Source organism: Eretmochelys imbricata, chromosome 9 (assembly GCF_965152235.1).
Source record: "Eretmochelys imbricata isolate rEreImb1 chromosome 9, rEreImb1.hap1, whole genome shotgun sequence".
Lineage (NCBI taxonomy): Eukaryota > Metazoa > Chordata > Testudines > Cheloniidae > Eretmochelys > Eretmochelys imbricata.
The window spans coordinates 83,640,553-83,663,923 of NC_135580.1; the positions used below are offsets into that span (position 1 = coordinate 83,640,553).

The window sequence follows — 23,371 nt, forward strand, 5'->3', positions numbered from 1 at the left end:
TCTCATCCACACCACTTGTTAATGAGCCCCTCCGCCACGCAGTCAGCTCTTTCTTCCCCTCCCTGCCTCCCACACGTGAGTGTGCAGCTGCCTCGACAGCATTCGCAGGCCCGAGGAGCAAAAGACCAAACAATATCACCATGATAGATCTTTCCCTGCGTGTTTCATCTCTGCATCTGCCTTTGCGGTGAGGCTAGAAGAGGGAGAATCTAGGCCTTCCTTGCTTTCAGTCAGTGCTCCCAACCACAGCGTTTAGTTCCTGGTTGTTAGAAAAAGTACAACATAAGCCGTAGAATAACTGCAGAAGACGCAGTAAGACAAGCACATGGCATAACCTCTGCACAGCTTAAGGGAACTCTCAATCTACTGAGCTGCAAGAATGTTATGATTTTTGGACCAAGCTATTTCAGACTTCAATAACTGTCTATTTCCTGGGGAGCACCCTGTGGCCATTTAGATACTGATTTTTCACCGCACAGCCTGCATGCTTTTCCAGTTTGCCAAACCGTTGTCAATATCTGATCACGGGAGTCACTACACTTCACAACCAAGAAGGCAGACAAAATCCAATACCTCATTACGTTTCAATAAATTTCTGGGCCTCATCAACTTCTGAAGATCCGAATGTTCTATATAGCAGCACAGAACACTACTGTACGTCTTGCACTATTGGCTCCCTCATCTAAATTCCTATCCAGAAGTGAGAGAAATAGCATCAAGTTATGAATGCAGAAGGAATATGCCATAATGATAAGTCGAAGGACAGTGAAATTTATCTTCATGAGACTGGGGTGGCCAGGTAGCTCCATCATTCATGAGTGGCATAAAGTAACAGGGCGGGTAATGAGGTCAGTTTAGGTGATAAGTTATTTCTCACATTGTCACCGCTTGGTTGCGTCTGAAGTGAAGGAGTCCTTTTGCATGTATAGATGGTAATTCTGCAAAGCACCTTGATGCTTGTAGTCTAAATCTGTAGGTCATGTGAGGTCCAATTAATACACAGGCATGTAGTTTTTTATGGGACCAAAGATGCACATGCATTTTGCAAGGATAAACATTCAGCATGGTTTGTGAAATCATGGCCCAGATGGACTCAGATTCTAGGTGTTTTGCGATACCCCGTGGGAGTTCATCACAGGAGCTATATCAACAGTTATCTGAACCTTGTGTAGACAGCAAAAGCAACGTGAGCGAAAGAGAAATTTAATAGCTGAAGCCATCACTTGTCTGCACTCAGAAAACCCTGGGGCTGTGATCTTGTGAGCTAAGCTTGTTCTGGGCTGGTTAGTATTTGGACGGGAAGCCTCCAAGAAAAATCTAGGAATCTGTAAGAAGTCGTGTTGGTGATTCAGCCAGTGGCACTGAGCCAACGCTCCAGCATGGGTTTACTGGCTGTTTCGTAAAATAGGATATTGAGCATTTATAGTCATTTAATAAACGATGGCAATTTTAGCAAGAATTGGAGTGTTCTTTCCAGCACCCAGGCCAAATTCAACTGGCCTCTTGCAGCCAGTCTTTGTGAATCACTCCTGCATTGTTCCCTGGATAGGATGTTTCCCCTCACCTCCTTTTGTATAGCGCTGTGGTGCTCTGCGAGGCAGCTGTTGTGTTCCTCTCCTTTGAGAGGTGGCTAATATCTATACACAGCATACATTTGGGACAGTGCTCTGGGCTCTTGCAGGCTAACATGGAAGATGATTATTCCCCCATAGAGATAATCAAGTCATAGGAGATTTAAGAAATATTTCCCACAAAAATGAGGATTGCAGTGGTTGGCTGTCTCATCTCGAGTGTTTGTTACACTTGAAAATCACAGCCAAATGCACGTGTATCACTGACAGCAGATTGGCTGACCTTGTAAAAACGTACCTGCCAATGCTTGAGCAATACAAATTAGGACATTGGGCAGAAAAATAGGAACATACTTTTTAACTCTGGATTGGAATACATTGGATTAGGACATTGTTATTGGAGAGACAGGGTGACAAAATGGCAAATATTTTCCTTAAAAATATAGGTACTTTGTGTAGTAAACAAGGACAGCTGATATGGGTGGTTAAAAATAAATTAACACTACCAGGATATTCTGACTGCAAATCTAGGAGCATTTTAGATGGAGTTTTCTTGCTTTGCCAGCAGCAGACAGCATAGTAATTAAGACACACATAAATTTAAGAGATTTTTCAGCTACCTATTGCATTGCTTACAGCACAGCAGTGGATTTCCCACAAGAAGTTCTCCTACCTCTGACCTCTCTGGCTTTCTCTTCTTCTGGTTCTGTGCATTAATTTAACTCCTTCTGTACCATAATTGTAACTACTGCCTGCTGTAATGCGTAGCAGAATTTCACTTGTCACCCTCTTGTCACAATGGTTTGCTACCTGCAAGCTTGATGAAAACTTTAACCTTCTCTGCTCACATCAACTGCATATTGCTTAGGTGCATCATTTTGACTGTGAGGCATTGTGGATATTGCTGCATTGTGTCAATTTACATTTGCTTAGAGTTGGGAAAAGGAGTTTGGAATGTACTGGAATGAATAATGGCATGTATCAAGTTAGAGAGTTTTCTTGCATTAGCCTCTCACAGTTTGTATGGCAACTTCCAACTTATCTGTATGTATATATATCTATATCTTCTTACTATATGTTCCATTCTATGCATCCGATGAAGTGGGCTGTAGCCCACGAAAGCTTATGCGCTAATAAATTTGTTAGTCTCTAAGGTGCCACAAGTACTCCTATTCTTCTTGCATGTTGATCTTCCTGCTTGTTGGTATTAAAGTTAGTTCAAAATCGGTTTTCTAGGTGTGCCTGCCTCATATTGCAACTTCTCCCAAGAAGACATAAAGATGCCACAGAGAGGCTTTGTATGAGTCATGCCAAGAAATTTGAGGGTGATAGATTCTGAAGAATGCAGGTGTATGTACGGGAACAAGTTCTTTGAGAGACTTCTCAAGATACCACAGTTTTCATCTTAGATAGTTGCATACTTCTCAATGTCCACTATGAGTCTGTCAATAACATCCATACAAAAGTCCAAAAATGAAACCAGCCTCCCATTTCCTGAGAGTCATTTATGCAACATGCATTATACCTCATAGAATCAGACCATCCATTCAGCAAGTCCAATAGTGACAAATACTTGATGCTTCTAAGGAAGGTGTAAAACTGCCATAATGCACCTAGTGAATTGTGAAAGGTTGTTTTTGGGGAGGAGGGAAAGACTCCTTTCTGACCCCAGCAATACATGGTTAATGGCACAAAACATGAGATTTCATTCTCCATGGCCTAGTCTGCATAACTGAATGCTAGTATTGGTAACCATTCAATAGATAACAAGAACTTCCAGGTTTTTACTTCAAGCCAAGATATTCTTTCTGGCATTCTAGGGGACCAGAAACTTGTCAATTTTGTTGATTCTTCTCATGGGTTTTTCTGGAGATGATCCAAGCTACAAAACTTGGATCTAGACCTGGATCTGAACCACCCCCGAATGAGGATGCGTTTAGGGATTGTGAATCAGTCCGTAAGAGAAGTGAGGTCAGCTGCGATGTTTGGATCAGTATCCAAGCTTCCTCAAAGAGTGGGGAAGTGTTTGGACCTGGGGTTTTGGTTCAGGTTCATCTACTCTTTGTTATCTAGGACAAATCAAAGCTTGCATTTGTTTATATACCTTCAGGTAGAGCAGGAAATGAAGTTATGCTCTTATTGTACATGCTGATTTGGACAGGTGATTCTTGAAGCAGCATATGTGCCTAGTAGCAAAGCAATTGAGTTTTAAAGGGGGATGTGTACACCTCTCCTTTAGCTTTGCTCTGCAAATGAATTGTCAGTCTCTTTTTTATCATTATGTGTCCCCCAATTTTATTTTGCATTAATTTTACTTAGATTATAAGATCCCCTGGGCAAAGACCATGTAACTTTGTCCTTGTTGAGCGGTGTATTCCGTTATGATGCTGTGCTAATAATTATGCACAATAATGTAGAAAGTGGAATTGACACAGTTTGTGGACTTAGGCCTCAATCCTGCACTGTCTTAGTTCAAATAAGATGAATATGATGGTAAGACTCCATAGATACGAAGGCCTACACATTTAAAGAACACACACAAACTGGGCACCCAAAACATCCAGTGTGCACATGCAGCTTGGGGATCCGGGCATGCACATACCATTGTATATGTAATTCCAATCTGCAAACAAACTTCCTGTGTTCTGTGCACAAGTGCATTTTTAGCCCAGGAATCGTTTTAGCTACAATTACCCAAACCTCAGTTAGCTGCTACTCTGTTATCCAAAAGTGGGTCACGTCCTCTGATGCCCGTTCACTACCCTGAAAATTCTCCCAGTTATCTGAGTGTGTTAAATGTCTCCTATGATACTGGGATAATCAAGTTTGTATTGTAGCCCCATCTCTGTACAAGAGATGTAGGGAAAGTTGGATGATGAGCCTTTGTTTTCCTTAGCAGTAATCCCCATCTTGTGAGAAGCTGCATGATTCACAGGGCCCAGTAGTGTATCTCTAGTACTTGAGGCTTGGTGGGGGACACCTTGTAAGCCTTTCATGGGGAACTGAAGGGAGGTGTGGTGCAACAAAAGTGTGTGGTGCTTCCACAATGCAGCGACAGGAGGACGTGTGTAAAATTAGACTCTGAGCCTATCTGTGCAGTGCCAGGGAGTTTAACTGTCCTTTAGCTAGCAAGCTAAAGTGTTTGTTTGAAGATGTAGAGCTGCTTGTGTTTTCACTGGCTGTGGCCTAATTACATATCACCAGTGGACTTGAATCACACTGTTAATATTCATCTGCTGTTGCCGGGCCTCCAGATGGACCTAGTTTATGTGCTCTGACTTCAGATGCTGCATTCTTCTTTTGTTGCAAGAATTAGCAAATAGAACGCTTCCATCCTAGGGCCCAACCCTGTAAACGCTTATACCTTTAAGAGGGCCCAGCAGAGTCAGGCAGTTAAATCCTTCCAGTTGCTTTTTATCTCAAAACCAAACCCCTCGTAGCATTCTCGCCACCCAGCTGGTGTCTTGTTGAGAGGAAGGAAAGTGTTAAATGGCAAGCTAAGGATGAGGATGAGCGCAAAACCCACCCATGACTCCCAGTTTGCTTTGTTGATAAAGAGAAATTCACAAGTACAATATTGATGGGTTCTCTTTCCCCTGTTGCATTCAGCCTGCCAGAGCCCCATATGACAAGTCTGTGGCTCTGTGCCCACTACAGCACAGCAAGGTTTCCTTATAGCTACGCGATGGAAGTCAAAATATCCAGATGGAACCACAGAGGTTGCAACCTGCTGCAATCTCCTGTTCTTTATTCAGACCTGACAAGCTGAATTACCGTTATCTCAGGCTGCTGCGTTAAAGAGCCTTTAGTTAAAAGAGTAACAACAACAAAATTAAAAGGTAGAGGAAAAATACTCTCTCTGCTTCTCTTACTGCCTGTTTTCTTTCTTTTCACTCCAACATGTTCCTAAAATATGTATTAAAGGAGCTTTATCTGGGGAAAAGAAATCAAATGGGATTTGGTAGGGGGTGGAAATTCCCAGCTGATGAGGAGGCAGTACGAACGGATGCATTAAGAGCCCTCAGAAATATGGCTTTTTTTAAAGGATTCCAAATCTCTCAAGACTCATTTTTCAACATGCTGCAGTCTATCAACTAAATCAATGTTAATAAGGTAAAACAGGATAGCCCCCGCTAAATAAAACAAGCTGGAGAATGTCTAATGAAACAGAATTCTTTGGTGTAAATATTGGTCTGGATTAATGTGATTATAGCATGAAGTTGTTGCCACACTATAGTTAAGGCCCTGTCAGCCCCTTCATTACAGCCCCCATTATCAGAGTTTGTAGAAAAATAAAGGCTTTCCAACTCCCACGCCTTGAATCCACATCTGCAGCTCAAAGGTCAGGAAAAGAACATATTTGATCAGTTATTAATTTATAATAGTCTCCTTTCCTTTGACGTAAGGAGGTGTTTTTAAATGATCCTGGCATTTAGGCTAACATTTTTCAAACTTCGGACTTTACAGTTAGGCACCTAAATCCATGAATAAGCAGGTCAGTAAGCAGGCATTGAGTGCCCATTGGTGCTAGGCACTTTACAAAATATACCAGAGACACAGTCCTGCCCCAGTGACCTTACCACCTAAAGATAGCCAAATTATGGCAAGTGAAGACAGGCAATTGGAAGGGAGGGTTTAAAACAAACACAAGAAAGTATTTTTTCACACAACGCACTGTCAACCTCTGGAACTCCTTGCCAGAGGGTGTTATGAAGGCCAATACTATAAAGGGGTTCAAAAGGGAGCTAGATTAATTAGTGGAAGATAGGTCCATCAATGGCTATTAGCCAGGATGGGCAGGAATGGTGTCCCTAGCCTCTATTTGCCAGAAGCTGGGATTGGGTGACAGGGCATGGATCACTTGATGGTTACCTGTCTGTTCATTCCCTTTGGGGCACCTGCCATTGGCCACTGTGAGAGGACAGGATACTGGGCTTGATGGATCTTTGGTCTGACTCAGTGTGGCCGTTCTTATGTTCTTATGTAGGGGAATCATAGCACATGGGTTACCGCAATAACATTGTGTTTGTTTTGGTTAATGACTCACGCTTTTTGATGATTATGTATTTTGTTTGCTTATTTATTATTTGGGATGGGAATGCCAGGATGGGGTAGGAGTGTATGGGAGGAGTGAGATGATGAGAGGAGATGAAGTCATAAAATCCCAAAAAGGGAACATGGAGTGAAGTGGAGGACTGGGAGAGGAGTGGGAAGAGGTAGCTGGATGAGTAACAAATCTCATACCGAATCTCTTTGCTTTGAGTAAAGAAAATCCCAGCAACTTGAGAAAACAGCTCCCACGGTTAGGCTTACAAGGAGGTTACTGTATCCCTACCTTTCTGGTTGATCAAGTACAAAATCTACTAGTAAACATTTACCAACTGTAGAAGTTGATGGCAAAAAACCTCAAATGTACTTTGGGGTTATTCATAATCAGAATCCAGATCTAAACATTGCAAATGGCCACTACCTTTATAACAAGCTGAACCAAAACCTGAGACCCAAAATACCCTTGAATCTTGGGAGTGCTGGAAACTGGAATTCCAATTTTCAGAATGTCTTTTGCCTTAATAATAGGTCACAATTGGATCCTAGGCCACCTGGATTAGCACTACAAAAGGTTTCCCCCCTCCCCTCCGCTCTCCTGCTGGTAATAGCTCACCTTACCTGATCACTCTGGTTACAGTGTGTATAACAATGGTAACACCCATTGTTTCATGTTCTCTGTGTATATAAATCTCCCCACTGTATTTTCCACTGAATGCACCCGATGAAGTGGGCGGTAGCTCCCGAAAGCTTATGCTCAAATAAACTGGTTAGTCTCTAAGGTGCCACAAGTCCTCCTTTTCTTAGTGGAAAAGATGTGGTTTTTATCCCCCCTTTGCTTCTGAGGCCCATCTGCTCAACAGCAAAATGCATCAGCTTTCTTCACCACTGGATCATTAAGACCCAAATCCACCACACTATGTACCTGAAGCAAAGGCAAGGTTTTATGTACGGGGGGGGGGGGGGTAGCGCGCAGAGAACTGAAGCATCGCAGATTCCTTTTTACCCTGCACGTAATACAGTCAGCAGCGCTCGTGTCGGTAGGTGGAGCGCCACAGCTCTTCAGTGGCTTGCTGCTGATTGGTGTGGCTGACTGAGTCTGCCCCAGCAGCAGGTGGTGAGGGAACATGTATTTGTGTCGGTAATGCTATCAGCCTAGCTGGTATGCAGAAAAGGCTCTTTTCAGACTGTGCTACAGGAGAAACAATGGGAAGCAGGGTTAACAAAGCCTTTGTTGATATCGTTCCCGTCCTTGGTGTTTTTCAGGGGGCTTTTTGGCTTGATCACCTTCATACTGCTCTGATTTATGTGGGCATTCAAACCAAAACTGAGCTTGTTGGAACAGTAGTGAGGAAAAGAGAAGAACTGTGTCACATTCATCTCACTTGTCAGCCCAAAATAATCTAACAGGACAAAGGACAGCGTGAAACATGGTTCTATATTTTCCCCAAATATTATAGTCCCAGGTCTCCTCATTAGCTGTCATTGTTTCCATTAGATATGCTACTGGGAGATGAGAGGTAATTAGCGTGTATAACCCAGATACCTTGTGGAATGTACTGCAGTGTAAGCTATAATAAAGATTTTAATTACCAACTATATCCTATCCGCGGAAGATATAAATAGCAGAGATGCTGGAGTGTGCATTTTCCAAACATACACCAAACGCTTCCCTTAAGTTGGCAAAATCAGCCGACTTGCCAAATGGACACATCCATTTCTATGAAAGACTGATCAGTGAAACAGAAAAACTTAGTTCTTCTTCTTAATTACTGGGCACCGACTTTGTGCGTGGCACTGTAATCCCCCAAGGCACTTGCAATAAATATTGATAATTGATGGACATGTTCATAGCAACAATTGCCTTTCCAGGCAGTGATGTATGACTGAGGCAGACATGTAGTTAATAATAAGCTGCATTTAGACTCATGCTAAATCCTTGGCAGAATTTTAGGTACCTTCAAATGTAGGACTTATACTGAAGATGGCTTCCATTTTATTTTATGACTAGGCAGCTTAACACACGAGCAGTGCTATTTCTGTCCCCCGAACTGAGGGCTGGATTGGGTCTAGTAGACTCAGACCTGTGTTGGTGGTTGTGTGATGCCACACCTTCTCAGTGACCTGTTGAGGAGTCTGGTGCTTCTTGGGGCACTAGCAGAGAGCAGTCCCTCTACACTCAGGGTGCAGGAATTGTAATTGCTAATGGCCCCTGTGGGTAGGGGGAACCACTTTGCACCTTCCCTGTGATATACTCAAGCAAAGGGTGTTGTCACAAGCAGACAGCTATCCCTGCCAGGCAACAGCCTGATTCCAACTTAGCCCACTAGCTGCTGCTGTATAACAACATATGGGAGCAGCACACAGAGCCTTTTGGGGCTGAACAGGAAGAGGCTAGATTAATAACGATCTCTCTCCTTTTCTGCAGAAAGGTGCGTGTTCTTGGAACACATTTTCTTCCCCTTGTCAGAAAAATGGGAGCAATGACACTCATGCACCTCAGCCTAGCAGGGAGCGGATGAAGTTCGTGGGGATTCATTGTTGTATGTACAGTAAAATTAAGTTTGAAGATGTCGGAGTGCTTGACGGCCCGTGTGCTGAGAAGCTGATGGGTTGTACTGACATGCTGCTACAGGCTCATTTGTTTCATCTTGACGAGTGAAATGACATGACGTGACGCAATGTGCTGACGTAGCCTGACTTGATCTAGTCCCACAAGATCTTCAGCGGGTGTAAATTTGACCTAGTCCTGCAAGATCTTCAGCGGGTGTACATTTGGAATCGCTCTAGAGGGAAGGTGGTGCTGTGATTAGGCCACTAGCCTGGAACTTGGGAAACTGGGGCAACCCTGCGCAAGTCACTTGGTTTCTTTGGTCCATATCCACAAAGGGGCCTAGGTCTTGCAAGACTCAGCATTGCAGCACCTAGAAACTCACAGGAACGCTGCTGAGATTGACAAAGCCCGAGTTAGGCATCTAGTCTCGTTATACAATGAAAGGAGAGAGATAGGTGTGTTAGCCAGCATGCTAGGCGGGGAGCCACCTAAACTAGCCAATGGGAGCTGCCAATGACACGGGGTGTACGTCAGGGATAGGTGCCTCCCTATGGCCTAGACTTAGGTGCCTATATCTGCTTAGTGATCCATGAATGGGCACCTGCCACCCCAGGCTTAGGTGGAAGACAGGTGTCCAGACGCCTAGAGTGCAGCAGCTGTCCACATGCCCAGAGGCACCTAAGGAACTTCTGCCTTGAAAACATAGGCACCAAGTGAGTCAGCACCTATAGGGTTTAGTGGGAGTTTTGTGGATTGCAGTGAAGCCAAACGTGGGACGTAGGTAACCAAATCTGGAGTTTAGATGCCTTTGTGGATCTGGGCCTCATCTGTAACATGGAAATAAAAGCACTTTCCTACCTCCCAGAAGAGTTGTGATGATAAATACCTGAAAGTTTGTGAGGTGCTCAGATAGCATGTTAATGGGGCCACTTAAGATAGCTAGATAAGACAGACTTCCATTGATGGATCTATGCCAAATTTGTACCAGCTAAGGATCAGACCCATCATTTGGCAAAGCATGATTCAAACCATGTGGCTGGGGAGGGGAGATGGTAATGGGAATCTTTATAAAACATTTTAAAAAATGTAAATAACAGGTTTTCTACCCAGCGACAAAGCTTGAGATTAGTGCTTGAATTATGCTGGATAATTAGTGTAGTAGGTAATTATTTCAGATCTGGCACATCTGCGAATACAGCACTGCTATTGAATTAGAAAATCCTCATGGCCACAAAAATGAGATGGTTGCAGCAATTCCACATGGGGATCTCTGGGCAAGATTAATTATCCCTTCAACTGGCAGGGATTTGCCAAACGATTATGCAGACACTACTGTGTAGCCTCATTGCAATGGATACTGATAACATTTCTTTGGAAGAAAAAAAAATCTGGGTGCCTTGCCCTGTGTTTTTGGGGGCTGACTGGGCTAAGCGGTTTTGACTCAGCCAGAAGAGCTAAAATGTGCTAAGGCTACAACAGCGAGTGATAACCTGGAGGGAGGATGGGGGAAGTGGCCCGGACGTGGAACCTACAGAAAGAGCAGTGAAATCTAATCTTGATAGGAATACAGAATTGCCATGGCAACAAGGGCATGTTGCAGAGCACATGTGGAACTAGTGGATGGATTTTCATAGGAAAATGATCAGTGTTGTTGAAAAAGCAATCATCTAAAGATGACGAAGGAGCTGGAAATCAGAGTCCGCCCAGCCCAGTGAGTAGGATGTCCACATGGGGGTGAGCGTGGCCTGGGTCCCAGCACGACCTGAGCTCCTAGCCCAGGCTGAGATTGCCGTGTGAGGTGGGGGAGGTGCAGCACCTCCACTAGAGTGGTGCCTGCTGAACGTGGCCCAACATGGTCAGTTCTCTGCTCTGCCTGGCTGTGATGAAAGATTAGGGGATAAGCTTCAGATTCTGGCCAACCTCCCCTCTCTCTCTCAGTAGAAGTGGGGACAATGCCCAGGGCCGCCCAGAGGGGCGGGCAAGTGGGGCAATTTGCCCCAGGCCCCGCAGGGGCCCCCACTAGAATTTTCGGTGGCGGGTCCTTCAGTGCAGCCGAACACACCTGAAGTAAAGGACCTGCCGCCGCTTCTTCTGCTCCGGGTCTTCGGCGAAGTGCCCCGAAGACCCGGAGCGGAAGGACCCCTGCCGCCGAAGACCCCAGGCCCCCTGAATCCTCTGGGCGGCCCTGACAATGCCAGAGCTTGGATGAGCTGTCAGTGCTAAATACAGAATACTCCTGTTATCTACAGTCACCACAGGTTGCATTAAGTGGTTTGTTGCGATACCTGGAATATGACTGATGCTACCAAGAGCGACATTTTATTCAATTTGCTCTCTTTTAATATTCCTCTGTGAAACGGCAGCACTCTTCTCCCTCACATAAACACACATCTCAAAGAAATGCTATCAACTAGTCGTATTAGGGGTTTTTTATTACTCGTTAAATGCCCATTGTGGTCTGAGCCCGGTACAACACACAGAAAGCTACAGTCCCTTCCCTGAGGAATTCACACTCAAAGCTGAGCTGACCACAAAGTCGAATACACGGGGCCGTGTTCATCCCTGGGGTAGCTGCATTGATGCTGCAGCTGCAGGAATGAGTTTGGCCTATAATGCACCGAGTGATCAGGGAAGCACAAAACTCAGAGCAGGACAGATTACTTTTTAAAAAACACTTTGCTTTGTGGTGAGTGATCACTGAACAACTTTGCCTCTGGCCTGTGTTCTAAGGAGGGATGTGAAGGAGGAAAGGGTAGTTCCCTGGCACACACAAATGTTCTCAGTAAAACTAAATAGCCTTTCCATTGCACATTCCCAGTGTAAAACTACCCCCAAAATAGGTTTGCCCTCATCATTCAGGTTCTCAAAACAGCTGTGCAAATAACTGAAACAAGCCTGATTTGGAATCTCCGGGGAATTCACAGCAGCAAATGAGGACAAGATTGAGTAAGCTGGGTCAGATTTTAGCAAGTTGTTTGTCTTTTTAAAAGAAATCCTACTAGAGTTGCATGTGTGTGACAAATCAGGTGAAGCTCAAATGGATTTGGGACCAGGGTTCTCCAAGCCCAAGAGATGAGTGCATTTAGCTTTACAGGGGCCACGCAAAATTACCCCAAAACTTTATACCCACACCACACCCTGCACACACATACACCCCCACACACCCCAGGCCCTATTCTGGTCTGAAATGGAGAAATCAAAAAGGCTTAATTCAGACAAAATGTCAGTTTGGTTAAATACCCCCACCTTCAACAAAACAACAACAAAAAACTAGCAGTTTGCCTCCTTCCTAATAACTCTTTCCTGCAGCAACCACTTATCTCCCACTACCAACTAGCTCCTCCAGCCAGCGTACCGCCTTTTTATAACATGCTGGAGGAAATTATGTACCACCAATTCACACAGCTGGCCACGCTCTGCTACTCTATCAGACCTTGCAAGCCACAGCAGGCAATTGTGGTCTTTGATCTGTGTGTGTGTGTGTGAGAGAGAGAGAGAGAGAGAGAGAGTGAAAGAGAGAGCTCTCTGCCAATCCCTGGATGGAATGTAAACACTTAAGTTACATATAAATTCAAAGGTCATATGCAGACTATACAGAAGACCATTAAAAATGGACAACAAAAATGCAGAATGATCCCATCTTCTAGCCATTTTTGTGTTTATTTTGAATGCTGATGAACCAGGGGGCAGAAGATTTGATTGTCACACAAGGAGCAAGAAAGTAGTACAAGGGAAGAGCCAGAAGCTGTAGCAAAAGTGACTTGGGTTTGTGAATCAGGAAATACTTCTCTGTACAACAGATGACTAACCTGTGCAACTTGCAACTGCAGAACATTATTGAAACAACTAATTTAGTGACACTGAAGAAAATTAGACACATGAATAAGAACAGAAATTGCAATGACACAAACTAGGATAACCTAGTCAAGGGCTATCAAATCTTCCATTACAGGGCACAAATTGATCAGCAGTTTCTGACAGCCTGCTCTCTAGTATCTCTGAAGCTAGTCTCTTTTCCCATTCCTGTCTCTGAACTAGGAAAACATAGAGGCAAATTAGAATAGCAGTTGCAACAACATATCACTTTGGTCTCTTCTAGTCCACAGGAAAACAGCAACTTTCATGGACTTCAACTCCATCCATGTGCCTGCTCTGTGAAATAACTAACACTTCAGTGCCTGGACTAAAGTATAACATTGGGCAAAGCAGTTGTCCAACAATAAATAAAGACTTGCTAGCTCTTTATCCTTCTAGGATCCTACCACATTGCTATATTTCCTAAATTACCTGGGATCAGCCGCATGGATAAAAAGACTAATAAAAGACCACTTGGGATGATTTTAGAAGTGTACGTCTAGTACGTTTAGAAGTGTAAGGTTAGCTGAGTTTTGCTGGGGTGGGGATTATGTATCACCATGCAAGTTTTGCAAACATATAACCAAATGTTGCACATTGAAGGTGCAGTGTATCTGTGCTACTTGGGATGTCAGGCTGAGCTGTGTGTGGCTGGGCAAAGGAGTCTCTCCCGCCTTTCCTTTCCCAAAGTTTGTCTTGCGTTTAAAATTCATCTTCACACGGTGCAAAGTTTATTTCCCCAGGAAACGGTAGCCATTTAAAAGTATTGCTTAGCATTGCTCAGGCGGCTGTTCCTAGCATCTCTGCGCTCCGGATATTGTATCCCTTCTGGACAGCGAGGAAGAGAAATCTTTCTTGGCTATTGTAGTAGCCAGGGTTATGTGGGTATGGTTGCCTTCTGGCAACCCTCCTGCACAGCTCCAGTAGATTCCCTGGGAGAAGGCTGCCTACAAAGCTTTCATGAGGCTGCATATATCTCGGCTCCAGCTGTCTGGTAAGTTCAGATGCTGTTTCTTTTAATGCCTGTCTGTGCTACTTATTGTTACTCCTGTCCAGAGGATCCGGCCAAAATGTAACATAGACCAAAGGGCAAGGCAAACTGCCTCTATGATCCTGCCTATGTTTAGAAAGCTACCACTGCGGAAAACCTGGCTACAGTGCATAGCTGCTGGAAATAGGGATGCTGGGGGTGCTGCCGCACCTCCGGCTTGAAGTGGTTTCCATCATATATGCGGTTTGCAGTTTGGTTCAATGGTTCTCAGCGCCCCTGCTGCAGTGTGGTGCGGATCTGACATGCTTCCTGTGTGGGCTGAACTGAACGTGTTCCTGATTTATGCTGCAGCCCTATTGAAGTCCAGAGCAGTAGCATGATATGGATATGTGATCAAAACATGGTTCTGTTCCATCTCAACTGGCAAGACCTGGTTGTATTTTAACCAGGTCAGGGCAATGCCATATAGCCAAGAACCCAGTGTGCCCATTTTCATAGTGTAGGTGGAAGCTTAGCCAGCATCGCTGCGGTTAGTTAATGCTTATTACAAACATGCTCACATGCAACCAAACACATCGCCTCACCCTACACATTGCCTCCAGTGGTCAGTCTGATGGGTTTGCAGACTCCGCCCTTAATGGGAATGGCTACACAAGCAGAAAATCCCATGGCTGCCCCTCCCAGCACAGCGTGACTGGGGCCATATTGTCACCTGATGTCAGGCATGCTAAACATGCTAAAAATGCTAAACAGCCAAACAGCTTCAGTGTCACAGCTCTCAGCCCAGTGCTGTACCCTGTGTGGATAACAATACATAATGTACATCCTCACCATTGCAATTCAGAGTACGTTGTAAGCTGTATTGTGTACAGTTCTGATCGAAGGACTCAAGCAATTTCTTCCTTTTGTGCCCAGTAGTATGATTTCTACATAGCATCGGAAACAGTGACACTTTTAAAATTAAAATACAAAAGACATAGCACATGATCAGTTTGAAAAGCTGGAGGGTGTCTATAAATCCTGGCTGAAGTCAGACACGTCTCTCTGCAGATAATGTGAGATTTGTTACCATAGACAGGAAACAATGCTTCCAAACTCCTTTTATGGATAGACATTTCACAGACTTAGATTTTAAGCTCTTTGGCTCAGGAATCATCTTTGTGTTATGTGTTAATACAGTACCCAGCAAAGTGGGGCCCTGATTCTTGATTGTGACCTTGGGCCAGTCAGGTCACGTCTCTGTGCAGCAGGAAAACGTGGCTAATAACTTACCCATCTTTGTAGAGCGCTTTGAGGTCTTTGGATGTAATGCACTAGATGCATGTGAACTATTCCAATGAGGAGGAAAATGGAAAAATAGGCAAAATGCATCTAATTGTGTTTTTAACATGCATAAGTATGATGCAGACTCCAAGTTTCAATTCTAGTGCAGAATAAAATGTATCCTTTTTATCAAGATTGATTTTATTTTACCTAAAATTTATAAGAGCTAAAATAAGAGTAGCTTTAAAAACAAAACACAACTACTTAAGATTCTTTCCCAGAGAAGTATCTGAATACACCTGCAGACTAGGAAAGAAAAACCAATGATGTTTGAAAAAAAGAGTTGAAAAATTCTTTTTTCTCCTCTCATAGTTGATGACTTCACTGGTGCTAACTCAGCCTAAGGAATGGCTTTCCTTGCTCAGCTTTAGGTGTCAATGAAACCATTAATAGTGGCAGGACAAATCTTAAATGACGAACCCAGGTTTTGACATGGGAAACACTTTTCACTAAAAAGAAAAGGAGTACTTGTGGCACCTCCTTTTCTTTTTGCAAATACAGACTAACACGGCTGTTACTCTGAAACTTTTCACTAAATGTTGGTGTTGCGGCCTTTTTCAGTATTGTGCTACATTTCATGCCAATTTTGTATGTACATGGACAAGGGCTATAGAGGAACTGAAGTTGTCTCTCATTCATCATGTGAGACCCCCTTCAGCACCTGTGAATTAATACAGATATCTTCTCACAGGACTCAACCTCTAAGCTGATACATATCCAGTGGGTGTCAATGTGCCCTCTAATGCAGCTTGCCTGAAGCTAGTACCATTTTGTTTCCATCTTTCCCAGGACCACGCGGACATTGAGTGGAAGTTTGCCCGGACAAAGCTGTGGATGAGTTACTTTGATGAAGGTGGCACTCTGCCACCTCCATTTAATATTATCCCAAGTCCCAAGTCAATCTGGTACCTTTGCAAGTGGATCCACAAGCAACTGTGCCCAGACATGGACTCTGAGGATGAACAGAAGAGGCATGAAAACCTAAAAACATTCACAGTAAGGAGCCTTATATTTGAGTATTTCATTTGCCCAGAGTATTATTTATTAATTCAGGTTCACAGATTCCAGTATCCCTTTGCTTTTAGTAGTGGGCTACTGCTGGGCCACAGCTTCCAGCGAGCCAGCAGGAGACATGGAGACGTGACTGATCCCCATGTAATATACTTGTACCTATTTAATTGCAGGAACGGCACGCTGACAACCTGATTCAGAATCAACATTACCAGGTAAAGCCTCTAGTTCATTAAGTCATTTATTGCCTATTTCTTGCTCGTGCTTGATTCGTGACGCCTTGCTGGCTGCAAAGTGCTGTAATATATTTTGACACATGTGCAAGCTCTAAGAGGTTTCTGCTCATTTTGCAATAAAATATGCATGGCTTCTTCCAAACGGTCTATGTGGTTTGGCTCCGCGGCTCACTTGTGGCCTTTCACCTCTTCACATACAGTGCAAAAGCTGGGTGAAATTCCCGTTGACTTCAGTGGAGCCAAGATTTCATGCCTGGGAACGTGGTGAAGTGAAATCCTCATCAAAATTGCTGCTTTAAAAAGTCAAAAAGCTTAGCCTTATTTTTGCAATGAATTCCTAGATTCATCACAAATAAGGAACAATTGGAGTATTTTTATGACTGAGGAAGGCTCAGATGAGAGGAATGTTTTCTTCTGCTGAAAAGACTTTTGTAGCTTCTATTTAGTCTTACCTGCCCAGGTTCAAGAGTTCATCAGATACAGCTTATAACAGGATGAATCTGTATTTACAATACCAGTTGCTTGAACCCAATTGAAGGCATTATACCAGTATTCTGGAAGGAAAAACAATAATAATAATAATAATAAATCCCCCTGAATGTTGTTATATAGTACATCTGGCCTACATTTTCACAAGTGACCAATGATTTTGGGTGCTTCAATTTTTAGGTGTCTAAAATTGAGACACCTTAAAGGGGCTTTGTTTTCAGAAAACAGGCACTTGGTACTTTTCTGAAACTCAGGCCTCGCTTATATGTCTTAATCTGGGCACCACAAAGTCAAGGGATCCACAGCCAGCCTTGAAAATGTAGTTCTCAGAGCTTTTTGACTTCACCGGGCTGTTGACAAAGAGGATTTTCAAAGATGCCCCGGGAGTTAAGGCTTCCTTTGAACATCCTGCCCTAAATAATTCACCTTGACAATCTGCCTGAGGACATGCATCATAGATTTACTCTCTCCACTTACAGACACACAGAGGTTGAGGGCAACATTTGTAGTGGGAAGAGGCCTACTGGCATGCTGAAAAATGTGTGCACAATTGCACACCTATGTTTGTGAACACATCTACAGGGTCTAAAAAACAATTTGCCTGTGTAATTATAGCAATGACATGCACAAAGGCAGGGGCAAACGAGCACATACTTTTACTTGCACAAATGGATCTCTTCCCACCAAAAATTCAGTCTGAATTGAATAGCCCAGGACCACAGAAGGAGTCAGAGACCTGGGGCAAGTCACTAAGAGCTTATCCTGTGAAGTGAAGAGCATGCTTAGCTCCCAATACCAGCAATAGGTGCTCAAGGTCTGGGAGCCTTGCAGGATGGAGCCCTTAATATATGTTAGACTGATTACCCTCAGGATAGACTATGCCCTTGGGTAGATGTCCATGGTTCCCATTTACTTCAATGGGACCCCAGTTTATATCCAGGTGGGCTAATGTGGCTCTAAATGAATCCATCTAGTTTTGGCTGTTCTTCAGCAAATGTATTTGTTTAGCTATGGAGATGTCCATGACTCATGAGTGTGGGAAAAACAAATCTCCAAGTGTCATATTTAACAGTTCCATAATACCTGGCATATATATGAGACTTGTACTGAAACTTTAAAAGCACTTGACATTCTTTAACCAATTAAGACTCATATTATCCCCACAATGTGGGTAATTATCCTTATATTACAAATGGGGAAAGCAAGGCAGATAAGTTAAGTGGCTTGAAGTTATCTGTCAAATTAAGAAGGCTGAGACATGAATTCTCTTCTCACACAAGCATTGTTACATACACACAACACTAGTACAGGACTTTGACTTATGCTTAACGCTGAACTTTCAAGATGCAAGATCTATAACTCTTTATAATGCTTCATTATTTTGAAAGAACATACCCCATTTTTCAACACCAAAGGCAGGTCTGTGACTCCGCAAACAGTGGGACAGAGACGTCACAGACAGTGAAATCGCAATGAGACTGCACTGTTTGGCCTCGATAAGTAGGTAGCTGAATCATTCATGTTCTTTTATGTTTCAGGAAGTGATCAGAAATCTAGTGAAAAGATATGTTGCAGCAATGATACGAAATTCCAAAACCAACGAGGGATTAACTGAAGAAAATTTTAAGGTAATCCATTTTTCTGTAATACAGTTGCCTCTCATAACAATTCCTTTTGCTACACTAAGGCCTGGTCTACACTGCGGGGGGAGGAGTGGGAAGGATCGATCTAAGATATGCAACTTCAGCTACGAGAATAGCGTAGCTGAAGTCGACGTATCTTAGATCGACTTAGAATCACTTACTTCGCGTCCTCGCAGCGCGGAATCAACGGCCGCCACTCCCCCGTCGACTCCGCTTCCGCCTCTCGCTGTGGTGGAGTTCCAGAGTTGACGGCTGAGCGATCGGGGATCGATCATTACCCACTGATCCGGTGGGTAGTGTAGACATGGCCTAAGTGATGCCTCCTCCTTTGTAAAGCACTTTGAGAGCTACTGATGAAAGGATTATTCAGTATTATTTGTGCTGAGCATACCTGTGACATGTATGTCTATGTGCATTCTTGTGAGCAGGCAGGGTCCCTGCCACCCTCTGGTTCCGTCTAGGCTTTAGCAGTTTAGCATGTTCTAAAGTACAGTCAGTTTGTCTGGACTAGGATTTTAGAAGGTGTTAATCAGATTGAGCTAACTTCATTTAACATCACATCTTTAAATGCTAGTCTAGATAAGACCAAAGATTGTGTGCATGAATAATAACACCAGTGAAGGAATATAATTATGCAAGGTAGCAGACCAATCAAAGGCAGCCATGAAGAGACAGACTTAGATGATAATCAACAGATTAAACATTACAGCATGTGTGTGACAGATAGGCAATGTCATTTCCTTAGTATGCCTGAGTTTCTAGGGGAGTCAGCCCCAAAGAGCTTTTAGGTGACACTTGTCACCTAAGTTAAAATGTGGGGCCCATCAACTAAGACAGAGTCACATTAATGTTTGTAAATTTCAGCAGAGCCCCCTCTCCCCCATTCACCCCTTGCATGAACATCTTCATTAGGTTTTTAAAAAATAACGATTCCTTTTTTTTCTTGGTGCCAAGAGGGCTGGCCTAGTAGCCGTTAGAGACATAGAGAGGTTCTCTCTCTAGGCACAGAATTACTAAAATGTTCCTTCAGCCACTGAATAATGAAAGATTTATCCGGTATTCTTGTACATAGTGATTTGGTATCAGACATTTGCATAACTTTGAACACTCCTCTGAGGGGAATACAATCATTCGTTCATGTCCCAGATGAAGCTTCTGAGTGTAACTCATTTTCCCTCTTGCCTTAGGAATTAAAGCAGGACATATCTAGCTTTCGCTATGAAGTCCTTGACCTCTTGGGAAACAGGAAACCCCAGAGGAGAAGTTATTCTACTAGCAGCACAGAGGTCTCCCAAAAGGATGAAAACAACGAGGATGGTTCTGGAGAAAAAGCTAAAGCCAAGAGTGTTTCTTTCAATATAGCCAACAAGAAAAAAGATTTCAATGTGTCCGCTCTGATTAAAACTATGTCGGGGATCGAAATTGTGGAAGAGAAGCCAAAAAGCAACGGAATAAATAAGCGCTCTTTCGTCCGAAACGGGAATAGGGTTCAGAGGCTTTCGAGCTCCAAGAAAGAGTCTTTCAAGAGGCTGGGTCTCCTATTCTCTAAGATGAATGGCCATGTGCCTGAACCAAATTCAGAGCCTATGTACACTATTTCAGACGGAGTTATTCAGCCGCATTACATGTGGCAAGACATGAAATATTCTCAGATCGAAAAAGAGAGAGAAGAGAACTGTTCCAAAAGTGAAATTAACCTCAATGAGGTGGACTACAGTGGGAACATGAGACTTACAGGACAGAGCAAGGAATGCCCTATGGTTTGTACCAGCTCTCTTCACTGTGCTTCCAATATTTGCTCCTCTAATTCCAAACTTATAGACTCCACCGAGGATGTGTTTGACTCATGGGGAGAGACCTGTGACTTGCTTATAAACCAGTGGAAAGATGGGCAGGAAGATCATATTACAACTCGGCTATAAGTAAAGCTATTAAACACCTGCTATAGAACGTAGCTAAATATTTGTAATTGTTTGCTATCACCGATGATTCAGAGTCAGGATTCCCTTTCGGTCCCTAGCATCGGGTGTAGAACTCTAGTTATGTTAGCCTGTTTTATAGCCACCTTTACCACATTTTTTTATTTGCTTTTTTTACACTCACTGATGCTGAACTATTTATCAGTTTGGGCCAATTTTAAGGATGTTCAATACTTAGCAGCAGAGGGCAGACTGATGTTCCCTACCAATTGCTATGCTTAGCCTGTGTGCGCTTACTGTAAATCCCAAGGTTCTTTTATTGATGCAGATCGAAGCTTCAGCTCCCATAAACCTCAGACGTTTTGGTGGCAGAGTAAAAGACCTGTACAGTTTCTTTCCTAATCCAAACTATCTGGTTGTTCACTGGATGTCAGTCAGATATTACTCCCTGATTCAATGGGTGCAGGGATTGGGTGGGAGACAGAAGAAGGATCATAGTGGGCCAGGCCTTTGAGGGTTGCTGCTCTTCCTGCTGGGATGGGAGGTGGGGAGGAGATCAGGAGTCAAATGGGCCCAGGGAGGGGTCAGGAATGGGGGAGGTCAAAGAGGGCCCAGGCCTAGGGGGTTGTTTCCATCTCCATGGGGACTAGGGGGCCTTTGCCCTGTATGCCGTCTGGGGACTGGTCCAGCCTCTCCTTGAACTCCAGCCCGCTGCTGGTGGGAGCAGTATCCCTGACCCAGTCACCTTGGGCGTCATCCAAAGTGAGATCTGGATTTGGCCAGGGTGGGTGAGTCACTCCCTGTACTATCAATGGCAGGCACAAAATCCGAATGGTTCTGTGAACCTGTGGACCAGGTCACACCACCCCCGACTCAAATTTGTCCCATTCACCCCTCCATTACAAAGGACGAGCAGCAGGGCCAAACCTGAGATGGGGGCCCTGAAAAACTGCACTCATGCATCCCGAGTTCATCTGGGCCTGATTTCCGTGAGTGCAGTTGAACCCATGGACCCCTGCTCAAGCCACTCCTGCTGTATGTTGCACATTCTCCTCAATTCACTGGTCCATGGTACCAGCTAATGAAAAGTAGCTTAACTGGAGACTAAGAGACAAACTGGTTTCCAGTTATAACTGGCCTTTTTCTTTTTTAAGCAATACAGCCTCTGATTATTTCATTTGTGTGTGTTTTTAAGGTTGTACATTATAGTCTCAATGTAAACTATTTCTGAAATGAGAGAAGTTTATCAGCCAGTTACTATCACCTGTTAAGTTATGTGCTCTGCTTATAGTTATCTCATTTTTCATTTATCGGCTACATTTATTTAGTAATCCACTGGCCCTCTCATTAGAAGTAGAGTTACGTACTCCTTTTACACTGAAAGAGAAATTGACGGACTGGCATAGTTATAGGGCTCTGCATAAAGATGGGACTGAACCACAATCGAGGATCCAAACATCCCTGCCTGTGTTTGAACTACAACCCGCCGTCTGAATTTTACAAATGGCTCCTTTGTCTTTGTAATGGATTGCACCAAAGCCCCACATCTGAGCCACCCTGAATCTCTTGCTGTTTGAAATTCAGATCTGAATTTTGTGTCTTGAGCCCATCTCTAGTGCTGCCTTACCTTTTTTTGTTGTCTACAGATTTTTCAGTCCTGGATGGTACAATGTTTTAGGCAGAAAACTGATCTCCTGCTGTGCTATCAAGCTCTAAGAAAGAACATCTTCCTTGGTTTCATTAATTGCATTCCTTAAAACCAGGCTAAGCAATACCAGCTTGAACTTTGCCCATGCAATTTCTATTCTAGATGAACCAAAATGGAACACGGCAGTAGCTATCCCTTGTTATTTGTTTCCAGTAGTGCCACCGTGTGCTAGGCACTGTATAAGCATAAAGGATGGTACTGTCCCCGGCCCAAACAGCTTCACAGTCTTAAGGAGACACACAGACGAAGGGGAAGGGATGTAATACAATCTACAGTTGATGAAGGTGGTGATTCTGATAACGCAGTGCTTGATAACAGAACTTACTTGGTTGTTGCTGCTGAGATATGTAGACTAGCACCAATCACCTCTCTCCCTTGCCATTATCAGTCAGTAGCTTTGTTATAGGAATCATGGTGGAAGTAGACCTTCAGAAGGGTATTAAGTGATTTGCTTAAATCAGGGCCTGAATGTGCAGTGGGTAGTGGCTCAAGACGGGTGCTCAGTAGAGCACATGGGGCAACATGTATTCTCCCCTGGAGAAAGACAGACAGATTAAGTGGCACCCATGATTTGATGCACAGATTTCCTTAAAAGAAAGCTACCCTGGTTAGCTCAGGGCAGTGATCTTCAGGGTTCTGATCCTATGAGGTGTTAAGCTAGCTCAGTTCCTGCTGAAGGGAATGGAATTGAGACTTCCAGGATCAGGTCCTAAGCGCACATGGCTGTGGATTGTGTTTGGAGAAGGATTTACTGTAATAACACTGGAAACATCTGAGCCTGCTGTTGGGTGACACACATTTTTTATGAAAAGTGGCTGGAGCTCCAGGGACTCCCTGTTACTAACTCCTTTCCTGTTTTAACATTGGAAGAGGAGCTCAAACATCAAAGCGTGACACATTTTGCCTGATTATTAAATACCAGTTTCTCTGCCAGTAGGAAAGCTGTTTTGGCAGATGGTTCGTTTGGGCACCCATATGTTACAAATGAGGTCACATCTCAATCCGGAGGAGCCGAAAACAAAAAT

At 43.7% G+C, this 23,371-nt stretch overlaps 1 protein-coding gene across 1 annotated transcript in view; it reads left to right on the forward strand.

The window, feature by feature from the left end:
- TRPC5 (transient receptor potential cation channel subfamily C member 5) overlaps positions 1 to 20,641 on the forward strand; it is a 96,903-nt gene extending 76,262 nt beyond the window's left edge. Inside the window, exons 7-10 of the mRNA XM_077826353.1 lie at positions 16,130 to 16,336; positions 16,525 to 16,566; positions 18,615 to 18,704; positions 19,907 to 20,641. Of these exons, the coding sequence (XP_077682479.1) occupies positions 16,130 to 16,336; positions 16,525 to 16,566; positions 18,615 to 18,704; positions 19,907 to 20,641 (1,074 nt within the window). The remainder of the gene's footprint in view (positions 1 to 16,129; positions 16,337 to 16,524; positions 16,567 to 18,614; positions 18,705 to 19,906) is intronic.
- Positions 20,642 to 23,371: the final 2,730 nt, after the last annotated feature.